Raw genomic sequence first — 19,454 nt, forward strand, 5'->3', positions numbered from 1 at the left:
ACTACTGGGGCTTCACAATAATACAAAGTTTTGCATAGCAAAGGAAGACATAACAAAACCAAAAGGCAACCTACTGAATGGAAGAAGAATTTGCACATGATATATCTAATAAAAGGTTAATATCCAAAATATATAAAAAATTTAATACAAGTCAATACCACAAAACCAAACTATCTAATTAAGACATGGGCAGAGGACCTGAATACACATTTTTCTGAAGAAAGCATACAGATGACCAACAGACATGAAAAGATGCTTGGCATCACTAATCATCGGAAAAATGCAAATCAAAATGGCTATATATATCATCTCATACCAGCCAGAATGGCTAGCATGACAATGACAAGGGAAAAACAAATGTCAGTGAGGTTGTGGAGAAAAGGGAACCTTCGTGCACTGTTGGTGGGAATATAAATTGGGGCAACCACTGGAAAACGGGATGCAGATTCCTCAAAAATTTCAAAATAGAAATACTGTATGACCCAAGAATTCCACTTCTATTTACCCAAAGAAAATGAAAACATTAATTGGAAAAGATACATGCACCCCTATATATTTATTGCAGCATTATTTACAATAACCAAGATATGGAGGCAACTCAAGTGTCCATCAACAGATGAGTGGATAAAGATGGAGTATATAAATTCGTACAATGGATTATCACTCAAGCATAAAAGAATAATGAGATCTTGCCATTTGTGGCACCATGAATGGACTTAGAGGGCATGACGCTAAGTGAAGTAAGTCACACACAGTAAGTCACACAGAGTAACAAACTATATGATTTCACTTATATGTTGAATCTAAAAAACAAAACAAATGAACAAAAAAGACTCCTAAACACAGAGAACAAACTGGGGGTTGCCAGAAGGGAGGTGGGTGGAGGGATGGACAAAATAGATCAAGGGGAGTAAGGGACACAAACATCCAGTTATAAAATAAGTAAGTCTCAGAGCCCCACGTCGGGCTCCCTGCTCAGCGGGAAGCCTGCTTCTCCCTCTCCCACTCCTCCTGCTTGTGTTCCCTCTCTCGCTGTGTTTGTCAAATAAATAAATAAAATTTTTTAAAAAAACTTAAATAAGTTTCAGATAGGAAAAGGTTAGCATAGGAAATATAGTCAATAATATTGTAATAACATTGAACGGGGACAGATGGTGACTACACTTATCATAGTGAGCACTGAGCAATGTATAGAATTGTTGAATCAATATGCTGGACCCCTGAAATGATTATAACACTGTACGTTAATTATACTTCATTAAAAAATTAAAAATGAAATGAAAAAATAATAAACTGTAAAAGAGAAAGGCACACCCATAGACTCTCGTATGATTTGAGGAAAATGTCATTACATGGCAAGGCAAAAGAAAGGTGAGGGATCCGAAGCTGGAGAATTTAATGCCAGCCAAGGATGGTCTGACATTTTAAGAGGTTTGAATTTTAAAATACCAAGAGAACAGGAGAAGCAGCTTCTGCCAAGCAAGAGCAGCAGACAAGTTCACAGACCTCATGAAGAAAATCATGGAGGAGCAGAGACACCTCTGTGTACAGACTTTTAATACAGATAAAGTGTTTTGCTCTGGGGAAAAAAATGCCATGAAGGATATTAGTAGAGAAGAGAGGAGCACCAGAATTAAGGCAGGAATGGAAAGGCTAACTATTATTTTGTGCAAATAAAGTCAGCTTTTATGGTCAGGACTCTTCTGTCTATAAAGCTGCAAACCCGAGTCTCAGAGGCAGAGAGCAATACCAGCTGCCAGCTTCACAAGAGCTGTGCACCAACGGGGCCTGGATGATGGGATTTTTCTGGATTGGTTTTGTGGATGCTTTGTCCTTGAAGTCAGGAAGTACTTTGCTAGTTAAGGGACTGCCTTTTAAAGTTCCTTTGATACCGGACAATGCCCCTGGCCACCCAGAAGCCCAGGAGTTCAACACCAAAGGCATCCAAGTGGTCTACTTGCCCCAAACACAATGTGTCTTACTCAGCCTCCAGATCCAGGGAATCATCAGGACCTTTAAGGCTCATTAAACATGGTGCTCTCCAGAAAGGATTGTTGAGGCCACAGAAGACAGCGCCAACAGAAGAACACCCTCAGTCTGCAAGGATTACACCGTCGAAGGTGCCACTGCCATTAAAGAAAAAGCTGTAAAAGCCTCAAACCAAAAACAACAAATTCCTGCTGGAGAAAACGGTGCCTAGATGCTGTGCAAGACTTCCCAGGCCTATGACAGAGCCAATCAAGGAAATAATGAAAGAGCGTGGATGTGGCAAAAAAAAAGGGGGGGGAGTGGGGGAGGGAGTAAAGGGTTTCAAGATATGGACCTTGGAGAAATTCCAGAGCGGACAGACACCCCACCAGCGGAATTAACCGAAGATGACTTGACGGCCATGAGTGCCTCTGAACCAGCGCCGATGAGGAAGAACGGGATGCAGAAGCAGCAGTGCTAGAAAATGTAACCGCCATTAGACCATCTGGCAGAGGCGTTCTTATTACTCAAGACGGCTTTTGACTTCTTTTATGACACGGACCCTTCTCTGATACAGGCTCTGAATCTAAAGCAAACAGTGCAAGAAGAGTTGGTAACATACACAAGTATTTGCAGAGAAATGAAAAAGCCAAAAAGTCAGACAGGCGTTAGGATGTATTTCTGTAAAGTAGCATCGAGCACGCCTGCCTCTCTGGCCTCCCCCACCATCGACCCCCGCCACGTCTTCTGCCTCTGCCCCCCCGAGACGGCAAGGCGACTCCTTGTGTTCCTCCTCCTCCATCTACTCCATGGGAAGCCCAGACGGCGAAGGTGTTTATGACAACCCACTTCCACTTCATGAAGAGGAAACCATCATGCCGCATACTTAATAAACTCATCAGCTGCGTGTATCTGAGCGTCTTCGGGTGGCAATCCGGTAACCGTAGGGCAAGAAACGTGTGAGATGTTTCTGTGTCATCATCGCCTGAGCGGCCATCGCGTAGGACATCGTGGGCCACACCTGGACGGGAGCAGACAGCCTAGTCTCACGCCGGCGTAAGGCGGGTGACATTTAATATAAAATTCATCATGGGTCTTCTGGCTTCACCGTACAGACTGCCGCTCTCTCTCATAATCGGAGAAACTGTGTATCAGCCTATCATCACAGGTAAGTGGTTTTAAGAAAATGTAAGAACGTTTCTAATACTGTATTAGAGGTAGCACTATAACACTATATGCCATAAAAATTTTATAACGATTCATTCACTAGCGTAGAGGCTAGGTTACCATGAGGCAACCATATCGATTACACTAGACTATAATAAAGCAATCACAGTGTCGCTTTGTTGTCAATGCACGAATCGTTACTGTAAATAGGAATTTCCTTTTCACATTATCTTGTCATTTTTGATGTCCAGTGTAAGATGTATAACATACACAGCACTCTGTCAGATAAGAGGATATTGATATAGGTACTAACGATTCATTTTGTAAACAGATGATGTAAACTACAGTATCAATAAATACAGAACAGTACTGTACATGTATTTTCTCTTATAACATTTCTTAAAACATTTTCTTGAGCTTACTTGATTGTAAGAATACAGTACATAATACATACAACACACAACATATGTGTGCATTGATTTTTTTATTAGTAAAGCCTCTGTTCACTAGTAAGCCATTAGTAGTTAAGTTTTGGGGGAATCAAATTTTTACATGCAGTTTTGTGTTGGGGGTCGGCACGGGCAACCTCCACATTGTTCAAGGGTCAACTGTGTCGGTCACCTCCCTTAAGGCCCTAAAGAAAGAAAGAAGACACTGGAAGCTCCTTGGAACGGTAACCATAGTGGGATGAAACCTGACCAAGTGCTGGGCTCTGTGATGCAGCTGGTGCAGCCAAGGCTTGGAAGGGACACGGGGCCTGGGGAGGGGACATTCAGCAGGAGGAACTGGATCCTAAATCTGCCCTTGAATATCTATCTGGGGCTTGGGAGCGAACACTAAAAAGTGTGCCAAGAAGCTGAGCTTTCCGGAGTGGAGGTTCCATGGGAGAAAGCATGTGCCATGCCAAAGGAGGGCCAAGGGGCCACATGCTGGGGCTGTAAGTCACCTGGACAGACCTCACAGGCAACAGGGAACCAGTGCAAGTTTTTAAGATGAAAATAAATTATCTGGATGGCACGTTGGGAAGATGAATCTGTCACAGAGTGCAGGATGGATGAGCATGAAGGGGTGGCTTTAACTCAGTGATGCTGGAGAAAGTTAATGTTCTTCTGCAGGAAAAAAAGATGGACCTGAAAGACCATCATGAATCACACTTTCTTCTCTGAGTATGCTACCAAAAATGCAATGCTAAAAGTCACGATTTCTCCAGAGAATCAGACGATTTCCACCCTTGAGGAACCCTATCCTCCCGTGGGGAAGTATTCGCTACCAAAGCCAGGCCAGCTTCATTGGCCCCTGCTGAGGAGTTGGAGGTGACAATTACACTCCCAAGGGATGCCCTGTGGAGCCAGTTTATGAGAAGAAGTGTTTAAAAAAAAAAAAAGTAAAAAGAAAAAGAATTGTGGGCTGTTTATGCCAAGATGCATACACAGACAACTCACTTAGGTCTATGACTCAGTGACGTCAGAACCCTAGCAAAATGTAAAACTTCTCAGGCTACCATTGGTATTCTGAGAATCAAAGGTCAAGGATGCTGCCAGCAACGCTGGGTGTCAAGCGTGCCTTGGGCCAGAGAAGAGTTCAGCCACAAGAGGGGGTGGTGCTTCTGCACAGCGCACTCCAGAGCCACCCACTAACTGCTCTGGCCACCGAACCCAGAGGAACGTGACCAAGTCCCAGAAAATAAAATGCTGCCTCACCTCCAGCGGCTGCAGAGGGAGCAAAGTCATTATGAAATGAGTTGCTTTTCCTTTCATTTTTATAGATACTTGCTTTGTGTTTTCTTGGGAAACCAAATTTTATATCCCCTCTTCTAAGTTTCCAAATAGCAGTCAGTATTGTCTAAAAAGAACTTTTGACAGATCTTTTTCCCCAGCACTTTACCCTCTTGCCCCAGTAGAAGCTGATGAATTGAGAAGCCCCGAAGGGGCTTTGTGCCTCCGCAAGGGCTGCTGTGGGCTGACTCACGGCCGGCCCTGGCACAGAGGTCCTGAGCGGATACCCTGCACTGAAGGGCCCTTGCTGGCCGCCAGGGGGCTGCCAGACAGGAGCGAAGCCTGGACCCCGAACGCCCCCCCCCCCCATTAAATATTTTAAAGATGCTACACTTTTCATTCCACCTTGAACTCCGAATCCAGGAAACAGCCCCAGAGCCAGTGCTCCAACAATCCCTGTTGACTGACTTATCCAAAATAAGGCGACAGGCCCAGGTGCCCGCCCCGGGGGCCACAGCCCTGCACCTGCGACGGCCTGCCAGTCATCATGGCGATGCCACGGCCTGAGAGACCTTCTGGCCACCCCGAGGCCTCCATTTCCACAGCGATGAACTCCCCCAGCACCAACACAGAGGTGAACACGCCGAAATCAAGAGTCAGATGCTTAACTGACTAAGCCACCTACTCCCCCTATTTTTTAATTTATATTATTTATTTTTTTTAGATGATGATGAGCTACTGGGAGATCCTTCAGAATGGGGCCTGCGGTCCTGCTGACCACACAGCACCGAGCCGCCGTGACAGGGTGAGGGCACCTGTGTCTACCTGCTCCCCGACAGTTCTCAGTGTAGGCCTGCATGCTCAGAATGTTCCAGGTTCACCCTCCACCTCGTCAGCCAGGGAACTAACTCCCTCTCAGCTTCAGACCCCAGCGGCCCTTCGTGACTGGCCACAGCAGCCACCTGCAATGCCAGCCACAAAGCTGTGTCTCTCCTCTCCTTTGCCCCAAGACTTCCCCACACATGTAATTCCATCGCTGCATCCACAGTGTCCCTGCCTGTCTTTGTTCCCCGCTGGGACTTCCTAGTGAGGCTCTGCACCCTCAGACACACAGTAGGTACTCCATTTATGTCTGCTCAGGGTTTGGCAGTTCCAACGTAGTTCTCAGGAAAAATTGTGGTTTTGCAACGTCAGAGGCCTTTCTTTAAATAGCTTCAAGTAAGTATGTACTAAAGCTAAACGGAAAAATTTTGTTTACTTAATGGCTTTAGCAAATACATCGATAAATATTTGGAGCATCTACTGTGAGTCAAGTCCATGTGCACAAATCAGCATCATGCTAATACGCTGATGACACAAGAAACATTTCTAAATGTGAATAGGCCCTTCCAGGGATAACTGAGGTCATGTTTTCAACTGCAGTTCCCTTTTTCTCCAACTTCCTTTTAAGAAGTCAAACTTGGATGGGTGCCTTGGAAAAACATGGAAAATAGTTAACAGCACATGAGACACATTAGCTCCAGAGAGATCAACATGCTACATGTAATACTAATCTGGGACTAGACAGAAGCTTCAGCTTTAATTCCTAGACTTTCCAAAGGTTACCATGTTAGAGAGTAAAAAGTAGTTTTCAAAGTAATTTCTGGATGTCTACAGGGCACACATGGTGGCATCCCTTCCCCAAGGTGAGAACTGATCCAAAGCAGGATAAAATTAACAGTCCGACGGGTGATGCAGAAAAGAAACATCACCGTCCCCTCATGGCAGGTTTGGGGGAGACATGGCTGGCGGGTTTTGGAAGTTTTCTTGGAGGAGAAGCTGGGTTGAGTCCTGAAGGACAAGGAAGCTGCAAACAGCTGATGCCATTAAAAACATGAGACGGATCTCAAATATTGGGCATTTAGGACAAATTCAAACATTTTTATCACTAGGGATTAGCAATGAGCAGAAACCATCCCGGGATTCTGGGTGCTTGTCTCCCCTGGTTGCCTGCACCAGCCACTTCTTCTGTTTTACAGAGAATACCATGAGCTAGGAGACTGTCTTAGTATTAAGGACCCTGTTCTGCCACACCCTAGAGGACAAGTCCAAAAATCACGAAAAGCCTACTGGCCAAGCCACCTACCAGGAAGGAAGGGGTTAGGGGGAACAGAAGTTGGCAAACATGGAGAGAATAGAGGTCTAGGGGCAGTGAAGGGCAAGGACAGACCCAAGAGAAGGCCAGTCTTGGGCTGGGAAATGGGAATGGGTCTGGGGGCAGTGGGCAGGAAGCTGCCAGTGGGCAAGGCACCCAGGTTCCCGTTGTCCACCCAAGAGCTCTAAAGTGAGAGCTAACTTTCTGTCGCAGTTTGAGAACTAATGAAAAGATGCCCCACATCTCCCCAAACAAAAGTGTTCCCTTAAGGTCTGCTTAAGTGCCCATCAGATCATCTTCCTGTAATAGGGAGAGCATCCTCAGGGGCCAGGAGAATGGATCACAGCTTCATCTCGTGGGATCTGCTGCTGACTCACTGGCACAAACTAGACTATATGCACAGCCTGTTGGCTCCTGGCACCTGTCAAAGGGAAGCGGGATTCAGGGTAAAATTTGACAAAAGAGGGAATGGCTAGACCAGCTGTCCCACAGAAATACTGCATGAGCCACAAATCCAAACCACATGTGTGATTGTACATTTTCTAGTAGCCACATTAAAAAGTAAAAACAGGCAAAATTAATTTGAGTAATATTTTAGCTATAACATGTACAAGATATTGTCACATGGCATCAATACAAGACTATGATACTTTTAATGAGATAATTTACATTCTTGTCCATACTAAGACTCCGAAGTTGAGCACGTGGTCTATACCTGGAGCCTGTCTCTAACTAGCCACATTTCAGGACTGGACGTGCAAGTCTAGGGCATAGGCTGGATGTGGCTGGAGCAGAGCTGGGGGTCCTCTGCAATGCAATGTCCTGAGCAGTGTGGGTCAGGGTCTCTGTACTCAGGAGGGGAGGAGGGCTGGATGGCCAGAAGTGGAAAAAAAATCTTTTCTGACTAGATTTAACCCAGAAGAGACCCTATCCGTGAACCAGTGATCTGAGTTCATAGTATCAGAGCCTGGCAGCCACTCATCTTGTCCATAGCTCTTCAACTTTAGCATGAATCAGCCCCACAGGGAGGGCTTGTTAAAACCGACTGTCCAGGCCCTACCCTTGGAGTGTTGATTCTATAGGTCTGACTTCTCAGGTCTAGCAAAGTCCCAGGGCCACTGCTGCTCCAGGGAACCACACTTGGAGAACCAGCGATCTAGTCTACCCTTTGGCCAGTGAGTGACCTCCCCAGACAGCTTTTCCTACCGAGTGCTCCTTCTACTATTTGAATACCTCCCTTGGTGATGAACTCACTACCCACAAACTACATAGGGTCCTGGTCCATTCTAATCATTCTTTCTTTCCAATGTTGAGCCTAATCTGATTCCCTTAAACTTCCCACTGTTTTTGCCTTCCTCAGGGCCCAGTCCCTCCTTCCCCACACAAAGCCTGCACAAGCCTGGAGACTTCTTTCTCCCTTCTTACTCCCTGCCACTCTATACCCTTTGTATCTTGTTTTAGGCACCTCTGACAGGCTTAGTCATGGGCATTATTACTGTAGTAAAGTTCTATTTTTTCTCCTAATCTTTACAATGTCAAGATTAAATATTAGCAGACTATAAAAATATGAATGAACCCCCCCAAATTGATCTCAAAGCAAGTTTCCATCACAGCAAACTTGGGACAATTCCGCTCCCATTGCTGCTCCTACTATTCTCAAACAAGTTACATAGGTGAACGTGTTTTTAAAGCAATGACCCTCAGGGGCGCCTGAGTGGCTCAGTCGGTTAAGCATCCAACTCTTGATTTCCGCTCAGGTCATGATCTCAGGGTTGATGTCGAGCCCTGCATCAAGTCCGTATTGGGTGCACTTAGCGCGGAGTCTGCTTTTTCTCTCCCTCACCACTACGCTCTCTCGCATAAATAAATCAGTATTTTAAAAAAACAAAGCAATGACCTCCAAACATCCATCCCCAGACTGATGTTAGGCTATGACAATGCTCCCATTGGTCTGCAATGGAAGAAACAAGTTTTTCCATTAAGCTTAACTTAGTCAAGTTCAATAGCTATTCTTCTTTCAGAGATTAGGTCCTTCCTGGGTTTCTCATTGCTGAAACAACTTTTCTTCCCTTAAATGAGAATGTAGAGGTTGTCAGTGGAATTCCAAAATCAGGTACTTCTCTCCCCTCTCCCCACCCCGGATCTGGAAAGTCCTGTGCAAAAGGCAGGTCAGATTGCTCTGTCTTTGTCTTGGAACCTCGATTAGCCAGAAAGCCACAGGCCTCTGCTGAGCTGGGTCACGGCCCCTCCCCTGCTCTACCGCAGAGTGACAGGGAATATTTTCTGGAGCTCTTCACTGGGTGCCTGTGCTCCCTGACTTCACAAAAGCTAATGACTTCCTCTTACTGGACAGGCAACCTCTGCACCAATCTGGGGCTTCTCCATGGCCCGGGAGTCATCCATCCATGAGAAGAGGGCCCAGGGGAGCCGACCTAAGCACACAACACTGCACCACCGCCCTCTTGCCCAGGCTTCCTGTACTCTCTACCCAGGCTCCACACCTGCGCCTGGCATGCTGGCTTTTGGGAGAGCGGTGCTCTCCATATTCCCATGCCCGAGGCCTGGAGGAAAAAGCGAGAATGGGAGATGCACTAAGGGTGGGCACTGTAGGGACGCCAGTGGGAAGGCCCCTCTGCTTTGACCAGGCCAGCTTAGGAGAAGCTGGTGTGGAGTCAGGATCTAGAAGTCTCCTTTCCCAGTACGAGCTTGACTCCTGGACCATGGTAGCAGGTCCCTGAAATTCCACTTTGAGTCATGCATTTGGATTTGGATTTAGACCTCACAAAAAGGCAAAAGCCTGAAGGGTACAGATCCTCATGTATTATGGGTCTAAAGGGGCTGAGACAGGCTCTGCACCAGGGTACAGGGGTGGCACGAACAAAGGGCCAAAAGAAGTGTGTGTGTGCACGGAGGGGGCCATTTCTGGGGTGCCAGATGGACTGTCCCGGGCCTAGCAAAGTGGGTAGTCCAAAAAGAAAATTATCCTCTTGAAATGGGGTTGGCAAACTTTTTCTGTGGAGGGCCAGAGAGTAAACATCTTAGGCTTTGTGAGCCACATAGTGTCTGCAGTAACTTCTCTGCTGCTGAAGTAGGAAAGGGACCATGACATCACAAAGTGTGGCTCTATTCCAATAAAGCTTTACATACAAAACCGACCACATTCGGCCTGGAGGCTATCATTTGTTGCCCCTTGTCTTAGATGACACCTAAAAAAATTCTAGTCAGTCTCCTTTGGTCCTGTGTCCTGTGCTTCTCCTGCTCTCGGTTCCTACCTCCCCTGCACCATGCTCTAGAAATGTACCCTGTTGATCTGTCCATGACCCCCATGGCTTCTAGGGCAGAGACCATCCCTGGCATATTTGGGGAGCAAGTGTGTGTGGTGGAAGATGGTGTTTACAGCCACCAAACCTCCCTGAGCACTTCCAGCCCCTTGGCAAAAAGCTACAAGGTTCACCCAGGAAAAGGGATTTTTGCTGATGACAGGCACTACCAGAAGATAGCACCCTGGCTTACAATTTCATTCCTTGTTAAAATGCAAACCCATGGGCGGATCTTGACGTCAAGGCTAAACCCCAGAAAGCAGTGCGGCCAGAACCGCCTTCAGACAGGCTGCTCCCACCCTCTGGGGAGCCCTTCCCGTCACAGACCCATCACCGTTCACTTCAGCCTCCTTAGATGAGGAGGAAAAACACTGTGGCTAGCCAGAGACATAAAAATTCTTTGTTACTGGAAAATCTAAGTGTCTGTCCAGGCCTGTGCAGCACCATTAGGTGACGTCAATGGCTCAGGTATCTGAGCTCTGCGTTTCCACTCTTCTCAGAACAGCAGCTAATTCACGGCAATAAAGACGTTTCTATTTAGAGCATCAGAAAAGAGGTGGCCCTGTGATGCTGCATCCCTAAGTCCTGTACTAAGGGATTGCCTCCTTTCTCTGTGAAGCAGGAAGGGTTTGAAGGGGGCAGGAAGCCAGGACCTTGACATGCAATTCCATTCAAGCTGACCCACAGCTGCAGGACCTACGCTGCCCCAGGCAGGATGGGCTCACTGAGACAAGCACAGGCTGGTGACCCCACCAGAGAGGAGAGGGCAGTTAGGCACACGAGTGGCCGTGGTAACGGTGGGAGTGATACCCAGCAAAGAAGGTACTTGGGGGTTGGAGGATGAGGATGGCACTCGACACTACTTGGGAGGGACCACAAAGGATGGGTAGAATTGGGGCACACGTGGTTGCAAGGAGACTGGTGACAAGGAAACTGGGGGTCCAACTGACCGATAAAGAGAGGAAGGAGGAGGAGCAAGCCTAGGTTGGTAGGGGAATGCTGTGCTTGATTTTGGACATGAACTGTACTTGGCTCACTCCTGGCATGAGCATGAATGAGCCCAAGTGGGCCTGCATACTGTACAGCAGCTTCACCACCCGTCACAGGTTGACTTGCACGGCTTGGGTTCAGTAGCTCGTCTCTAAAGAGCCATCAAGATGCCCTACACCTCTCCCTCTACCCATGTCACCTCCCACATAGACCTCATCCTTCCTCCTGGAATGTGTCAACTTTGCTGCTGGGAGAATTTGTTTTTCTATGAAAGTCAAGTCCCTTCCTTTCCCAGAGGTCCCCGAGGACTTGCCTTTCTACTATGTGACGACGATATTAAGTGAAAGCTTCCTGATTCTCGACGAAATTCTCAGTGTTGAAAGAGGCATTTTATGTTGGACTAAATCTTAAGAAAAAGCACGTTTCCCTTTGCTGTTCTAGAATACTGTGAATAGCCAAATCAATCTTGAGAAAGAAGAACAAAGCTGGAGGCATCATGGTCCCTGATTTCAAGCTACATCACAAAACTACAGTAATCCCAACGGTAAGGTGTTGGCATAAAAACAGACACATAGATCAACGGAACAGAATAGAGAGCCCAGAAATAAACCCACATATATGTGGTCAATTAATTTATGACAAGCCGACAATATACAATGGGGAAGGTATAATCTGTTCAATAAACGGTACTGGGAAAACCTAACTGCCACATGCAAAAGAATGAAAGCTGGGCCATTATCTTAGACCATACAGAAAAAAATCAACTCAAAATGGATGAAATATTTGAACATATATATTATCTGAAACAATAAAACGCCTAGAAGGAAACACAGGGACTAAGCTCTTTGACATCAGTCTTGGCTATGATTTTTCAGGTATGACACCAAAAGCAAATGCAACAAAAGAAAAATAAATAATTGAGACTACCATCAAACTAAAAAGCTTCTGCACAGCAATGGAGACTATCAACAAAATGAAAAGGCAACTTACCAAATGGGAAAAAATACTTGCAAATCATATCAGGTTAGGGGTTAATATCCAAAATATATAAAGAACTCATACAACTCAACAGCAAAACAAAACAAAAAAATCTGACTTAAAAATTGGCAGAAGATCTAAATAGACATTTTTTCAAAGAAGACATAAAGATGGCCAACAGGTACATGCAAAAAGGCTCAACATCACTAGTCATCAGGACAATGCAAATCAGTATCACAATGAGGTATCAACTCACCTCTGTTAGAATGGCTGGTATCAAAAAGATATGAAATGACAAGTGTTGGCTAAGATACAGAGAAAAGGGAACCCTCATGCACTGTTGGTGGGAATATATACTGGCACAGCACTGTGCAGGTTCCTCAAAAAATTTAAAATGGAATTCCCATATATTCTAGCAATTTACTCCTGGACATTTATCCAAAGGAAAGGAAAACACTAACTCAAGAAGATATACACATTCCTAGGTTCATGGCAGCATAGTTTACAACAGCCAAGACCCAGAAACAACCGAAGTGTCCACTGATGGATGAATGGACAAAGAAAATGTGGAAAATATATACAATGGAGCATTATTCAGCCATGAGAAAGGAGGAAATCTTGCTATTTGCGACAACATGGATGGACCTTGAGGTCATTATGCTAAGTGAAGTAAGATAGATGAAGGAAGACAAATACTATATGGTATCACTTACATGTACAACCGAAACCAGAAACAAAAAACCAATCATATAGATGCAGAGAACAGGTTGGTTGCAAGAGGCGGGGTGGGGGCAGAGGGGTGGGGAGGGAAATGGGTGAAGGGGGTCAAAAGTACAGATTTCCACTTATAAAACAAGTAAGTCATGGGGATATAACGTACAGCACAGTGACTCGTTAACACTAATGTAAATTGGGGTGAAAGTTGCTAAGAGAATAGGTCTCAAAAGAAGATCTCATTATAAGAAAAAAATTTTATAATCATGTCTAGTGATGCATGTTAACTTGACTTATCGTAGTGATCATTTTGCAATATATACAAGTACTGAATCATTATTTAAAAAAAAAGGATGAGGCGTGGGTACCTTCGATGGACTGAGACCCCAGCTGAACGTCCTGCATGGCCTCACGGCACCCAGGCCCACCTCCCCTCTGGCAGCTGCCTACTCAAGGTGGGGGCACCCAGGTGTCCACTGGTCCTATCACTCAGCAGTTCCTCTCCTTGCCTGGCCAGCCTCCACCATCTAATCCCACACTCTCCAACTCCCCAACATGCTCCCTTAAAATGTATTATGCCCCAAAGACCTTCATATCCTTTTAAGATATTATCCCTTCTTTTAAAATCTCCATATATATCAAAGGTCGTACTTGTGTTTTCAAACATAGATCACTAGTAATTACTTCAGCACCTTTTAACCAATAAACTTTAAAGCATGAAAATACACATAATCCAGTATTAGAAGTATAATTAAAAAAGAAAATATACCACTATCAGCATTGCTCTCTCTGATAAAACTATCTTTAAATGTTCTTCAACATAGCAACTTATTAAAATTCTGTTACTCTGAAAACAAGATTCTAATGTGTTGTTCTACATGATGTAAATGGTAAAAACAAATAGTGCTCATAGTACTAACTTTTACTAATTTGGAATGATTGTTTTTGATAAGAATTTGTAGGAGTGAAATGCTCAAACACATATATGCTTTTCATTCATTTAAGAAAGTAAGATAGAAAAAATAAAACGGTTTTTATTTGGAAGAAGAATTTTATGCTCTATTGTATTAGTCTTTAGTTGCATCGCCACAAGCTAAATCATAACTGATGTGCATTACTAATAAAGCAGAAGCTGGCAGGACATTTTTTTAACTATTTGTTAAAGGAGTCTAATTTTGCCATAAACCTCCTAAACTGACAACTACAGTAAGCTATGGAGAAAGACAAGCAGAAAACAGTGATGAGAACGTAACGCATGGTCAAGCTGACAAAGCGAAGGAAGGAAACTGAATACCATACCTGCTTATTATTGTCAGTGGTACAACACAGTTTCTTGAGGGAGACAAAATGCCTAATTTTCCTAATAACAGAAATGATCAGTTATTAGTGAGTCAGACAGGAGATGATTCAACAAATCAGCAAATGAAAACATCAACAGAATTTCTTAAAGCAAAACCCCAGGGTCCATTCTTGGGCAGATTTAAATTTCAAACAAAACGTAGTCTACGGAAAACCCATTTTTCATACAGAGCCCACACATGCCTTCAGAAACCAGGCTTCCCTTTTAGTCACATTTGGCTCAGAAGCACTTTCCTAATGGGTATTTCATCTTGCAACAGATTCCTGAAGCTTGTCTCCTAGGTATCTTCAGTGATAGGATGAAATGCTACTCCAGACAAAATTGGTTTTAATTCCACTGACACTAATAATTTTACAGCTGATATAAAAAGCAGAAGACTCATTTGGACAATGACCAAATTACATGGTTGCTGTGTTTACATTAATATTCCATATTCTTTCACAGCATGGTCATCACAATGATGCCAGTTTTCAGGCAGAGAAAACTCGTCTTAATTCAAGGTTATGGACAGAATCCCCAAACAGCCTATAGTCTAGCTCATGACCACAAGAGAGACCAAAAGAGACTATAGCTGCCTCAGCCCGGCATAAAAATCAGTTCAAGGTAGATCTTTCTACTGACAGTGGAACCAGGAATTCCAGGGGGCTATGTGAGATTTTATAGGAATAGGAAAGAAGCTCCTCTCTGTCTCTCTTCCTTTGATTCAACCTTCTCCAGAAGACCCTGAAGAGAGCATAGAAAATACCAGTTATTCTGTAATGAGCTTCACTAATTGGGAAGAGGAGAGATTTATCTACTTTTCAAAAGAATTTCCTGATAGTACACTGCCTACAACTGGGGGAAAATAGCACTGTGTCTAGACAAAAGAACTCTCTTAATCTGTAAAATCAGAAAGATCAGAAAAACTCATTCTGACAGAAATTCCAAGCAATAGGGTCTCTTCTGCCTTGGTTACCTAAGAATTCTGGTCACACACACACACACACACACACACACACACACACACGCACACACACACAGTCCATTTTAACTCAAGTTTTCTGAAAAGACGGTCTAAGGATGATAATACCACCAATGTGACAGCCATCATGGCCTCTGAGCGCGGACCGCTGGTGGAAATGGCCATGCCAAGGGGGCCTGGAGGTCTCTCTCTGTGCTCATAACCCTTGTCAGGACTGCCAGGGCCCCACCACCCAGAGGGAAGCTAAATGCCAGGAAATACAAGACAGTGGTCTCTTAACCGAGGGGTAACAATTTCAAAACTTACCAAACAAGTAAAATGGGAGAGGAAATGACTTCCAGGCATTTTGCTCACTTTACAGAATGTTTTGTTTTCTAACCACCCAGCAATCTGGAAGGAACTCAGGTAGTCCTAAAAGTCACAGGCAGGACTTTCCACTTCCGGTTACTGGCCTGAAAAACTCATACCTCTTCTTCCAAAACATCACAGGACAGCATGTGTCCGCTGTAAACTGTGCTATGAAGCTAGTGTTGACCTTCAAGCCAGTTTACTAAAGGCTCCTCAGTGACATACTGTTTGGGGATCCTCTTTGCCTTTGTAAACCCTCTCACAAAATTGAACTGGGAGGAGGAAAAGAGATTACGTATTTACCTTCTTGAACAGGCTTCTCTGATAATCTGAGATTAAATGAAATCAGATCACCTCAGGTTCTAGTCAAACACACCTTTCTCTACGTAACCATGACCTCCAGGGCTCTCTCTGCCTTGGGGAACAAGCCCAGAGCCAGCCCGGAGAGAACCACTACAGAGCCAGTGCCTCAAGGAGAGAAGCCTGGCTCCCAGGGCAGGGCTGAGGCCAGCGAGCCCTGTTGTTTTGTTGTTATTTTGACAGGGGAAGGCCTAAACACAGCTCCTTCAGGGGGTAGTGGGGATAATGGAACCACAGATGATCAGGTGAAGGTGGGCAGCTGGGGAGATGCTTTGTAAAGCCCATCAATAGGAGCAGAGAGGGGGAGGGAAAGCCACGTCTGGGGGCTGTTGCCAACCATGTGGAATCGTCCGCGGTATATGCTATGCACAGCCCCAACCCACCGTATTTGGGGGCCTAGCGCTTACGCCGGCATTTCAATCTGCAAACCCAGTGCCCACAGGAGCCCTTCAACTAAAAGAGATCAAGAAGTTCACTCTCACCCTCCTTGGCCAATCACCGGGGTGATCTTCACGTGCTGTTGGATGCTGTCCCCGGATTTCCGTCTTGCATAGTAAACCCCCTGCCACTCCTACATAGACAAAGAGAGCTCTTAAAATCCTTCCATCGAAGCTTATGGCTGCTTCTAGAGAGGGTCTCGTCAAGCTGAGCAATACCATTCCACTAAATACTGCTCTATCACTGCACCCATTGTGATGCTTACTACCCAAGACTGCGGTCACCATGCACAAAGTCCCCAAAGACCAACGTGTCCACCTCCAGGCTGGCCTTCCCAGGGTCCAAGGACAGTTGATGAGTAGTGGAGTTGCCACGCTCAGTCTGTGGGTGTAGCAGCCCCAAGTCAAGGGATTCTTACAGGGTCTTCCCTAAAATCTGCACAGCAACCTCTGAGCTCGATAATGTCATCCTTAGTTTATAGACAGGTAAGCCGAGACTCAGAGAGTCCAATTTGCCCGCATGAGGAAGTGGTGAATGTGGTTCTAAATTCTTGTCTCTCAATTCCCCTTGAAACCTGTCCTCCCCTACTCTCCTATGGGGCATCCTACCAAGACTTCTCTGGCATTAGTCTGGCTCCTGGCAGTTTCCATGGATCAAGCAAAGAGGAGTATGAACATTCTGGCTGCCTCTGGACCCCGGGGAGCCTGCTGGGATGAAGAGCCTATGCCCTCAAGAGGGATAGGTCCCGTGGCACCTCCACCAGTTCTGGGAGGGAGGGAAAAAACGAGAACCGGATTTTCTCGACAGCCTTTTCTTGGCGCCCCCTCCCAAGAGCGGCTCGCTGGTGTGCATACTGGGGTCGCCAGGTGCGTGGTAGTACCCTCCTGGCCAATTTTTTTTTTTTTTTTAAGAGTACTTGATAATGTCCTGATTCCATTTCAGGCTTGCTGTCCCTACTTTTAAGAAATTGATGTTGCCTATCATATAAACCCAAACTTATTTGATTCGTAAAAAGTGGTCCCTAATGAAAATAATATAGTGCTTATCTAACTACTTCACATCAGAGAAAGCAAGATGAAAGAAGTCGTATGAGCAAGCATTCTGAGTGCCTAAAAGAAAATGCACAGGGAGCACGCACTGCAGGAGCCACATCCTTCCTCTGCAGGGGAGGGCTTGAGGAAAGGAGCCTGTTGCACTCACAGCCCTGCCTTCAGCTGCTGGACAAATGGACATGACAGGGAGAAGCGAGCCGTAGGTCTCTACCCAGCTGTGGTGCAGACAGGGAACAGAGAGAGGAAAACTGACCAAGAACTGGGCCCACATGTAAATACTGGTATCACAAACTTCGAGTCCCCCCTAACACTGGGCACACTAACAACACGACAGCTATATGGGGGAGCTCTGCTCAGAGCCAGGAATGAGACTGCAGCAATGACGGGTGGGATATCTTCACCCCAAGGATAAACTCTCCTGTTGCAAACTCATCAGATTCCACAGCATTGTAAGGAGCACATTCATTTGGTATCCAAAATTAACCCAGCAATTGACTCATTTTGCAAATACAAGAGATCGTTCACTTATTTATCCTGTTAGGAAAGGAGCTAATCCTAAAGACATGACATAGAGCTCGCGGGGCGGGGGGGGGGGGGAGCATCGGGGAGGGGTTTACAGATCTCTTTCACCGACCTTGCCCTTCTTGATGCAGGTGTTGATGGTGTCGAGAAGGTCGGCCCGGTTCTTATCACTTTTGGGCAGATCGGCGAGCTCTTTCCCCAGCAGCTCGCCTTTGTGGTAGCCCATCATCCTTTCAAAGGCTGGGTTGACGTACTGTGAACAGGAGGTGGTTATAGGTCAGTGTGGGTAATGCTGTGTGCCCCCAGGAGTGCTTGCTGGCACACAGAGGGACACACTGGACTATCAAGTAAGAAGTTCCCTGGATGAGCGAGCACTCTCTGATGTGGGTGCCAACTGCTCCTCATCACTACGCTCCCCAGAGCAGTTGCCTCACTCCTGAGCAGCTATGTATTCCTTCAGCACGCCAGCACCCTGGTTCCCTCTGGGACCCTGGAAGAAATTCCTTAGCAGACCAAGAGCAAGAAGCCCTCATCTAGCAGAGCCAGCTTCGTGTGGGCCTTATTCATCTTCAATGAAATGAAGTTTTTATGAAATAAAAAACTCAAAAAATAAAAATCAGTTAGAACAAAAGTTACTTAGTTCAACAGGTTGTGGGTTTATTTTAGTTACACCTCTGCAAGGCTGAGATTTGATCTCTCATGCCTCCTAACTGCCACTATCTACTAACCAACGCTATGGCTTGGGGCCACTTCCCAGATCATCTGAACAATAAATCTAATTAAACAGTTTGGGCAGAAAGCAGCCCTTTCAGCGCTGGGCACACATGAGCGCGAGACGAGGCCCCCTTAGCACATTCCGAGGCCAGCAGACTAACAGGTTTCTTTCCAAAATTCTGCCTGGGGCCCTGGAATTCAGAGCTCTTTCCTTGCCTGACTCCCAGCTCCCAACTCCAGCCTCCAATTTCTTCTCAAAGAATAATCACCGGATGAGAGGCTGAATGAGGGGAACGAAACAACATGGGGAAAATGGGACCATATGGCCTCTAGGTCATGGATTTCTTTGGGCATCATGCACATCCACCTGCTGCTTCAGACACATTCTTGCAAACTATAATCACAGTCACTTCTGCACTCCACTACGAGGACAGCAGTAAGGAGCCCGGTGATGCAGGGACACTCAGGGAGCTAGTCCCTTGAGAACAAAGCTTTACTGACGCCATGAAATCCAGGAGCTGGAGGGGTTGGGAGGTTGCTTTGGAGCCTTAGCAGGCAGCCTTGCAGGAGTGAGAAAAGAGGAGGGGTGGTGACATTGTCTTCATGTCTTCTTCTCCCATCACCTACGTGTGGGGGGCACCACCCTTCTGGGGCTGGGCAGCATGGCCTCTCACCTCAGGGCCTCTGCCCACATGCTCTCCACTTACAATGCC

The 19,454-nt window shown here is 45.7% G+C and overlaps 1 protein-coding gene across 6 annotated transcripts in view; it reads right to left on the reverse strand.

The window, feature by feature from the left end:
• The window catches only part of PDE8B (phosphodiesterase 8B), a 228,942-nt gene that overhangs the window by 45,155 nt on the left and 164,333 nt on the right, over positions 1 to 19,454 (reverse strand). For 5 of the 6 annotated variants that reach the window (XM_073905300.1, XM_073905299.1, XM_073905298.1 and 2 more), the window contains exons 8-10: positions 18,140 to 18,280; positions 16,498 to 16,586; positions 14,286 to 14,346 (exon numbers count right to left, since the gene is read on the reverse strand). In XM_073905300.1, the coding sequence (XP_073761401.1) occupies positions 14,286 to 14,346; positions 16,498 to 16,586; positions 18,140 to 18,280 (291 nt within the window). The remainder of the gene's footprint in view (positions 1 to 14,285; positions 14,347 to 16,497; positions 16,587 to 18,139; positions 18,281 to 19,454) is intronic. The other variant, XM_025892732.2, reaches the window with a different exon arrangement.

Source organism: Callorhinus ursinus, unplaced genomic scaffold, assembly GCF_003265705.2.
Source record: "Callorhinus ursinus isolate GAN/ISIS: 27379988/994484 unplaced genomic scaffold, GSC_fseal_2.0 scaffold23, whole genome shotgun sequence".
NCBI lineage: Eukaryota > Metazoa > Chordata > Mammalia > Carnivora > Otariidae > Callorhinus > Callorhinus ursinus.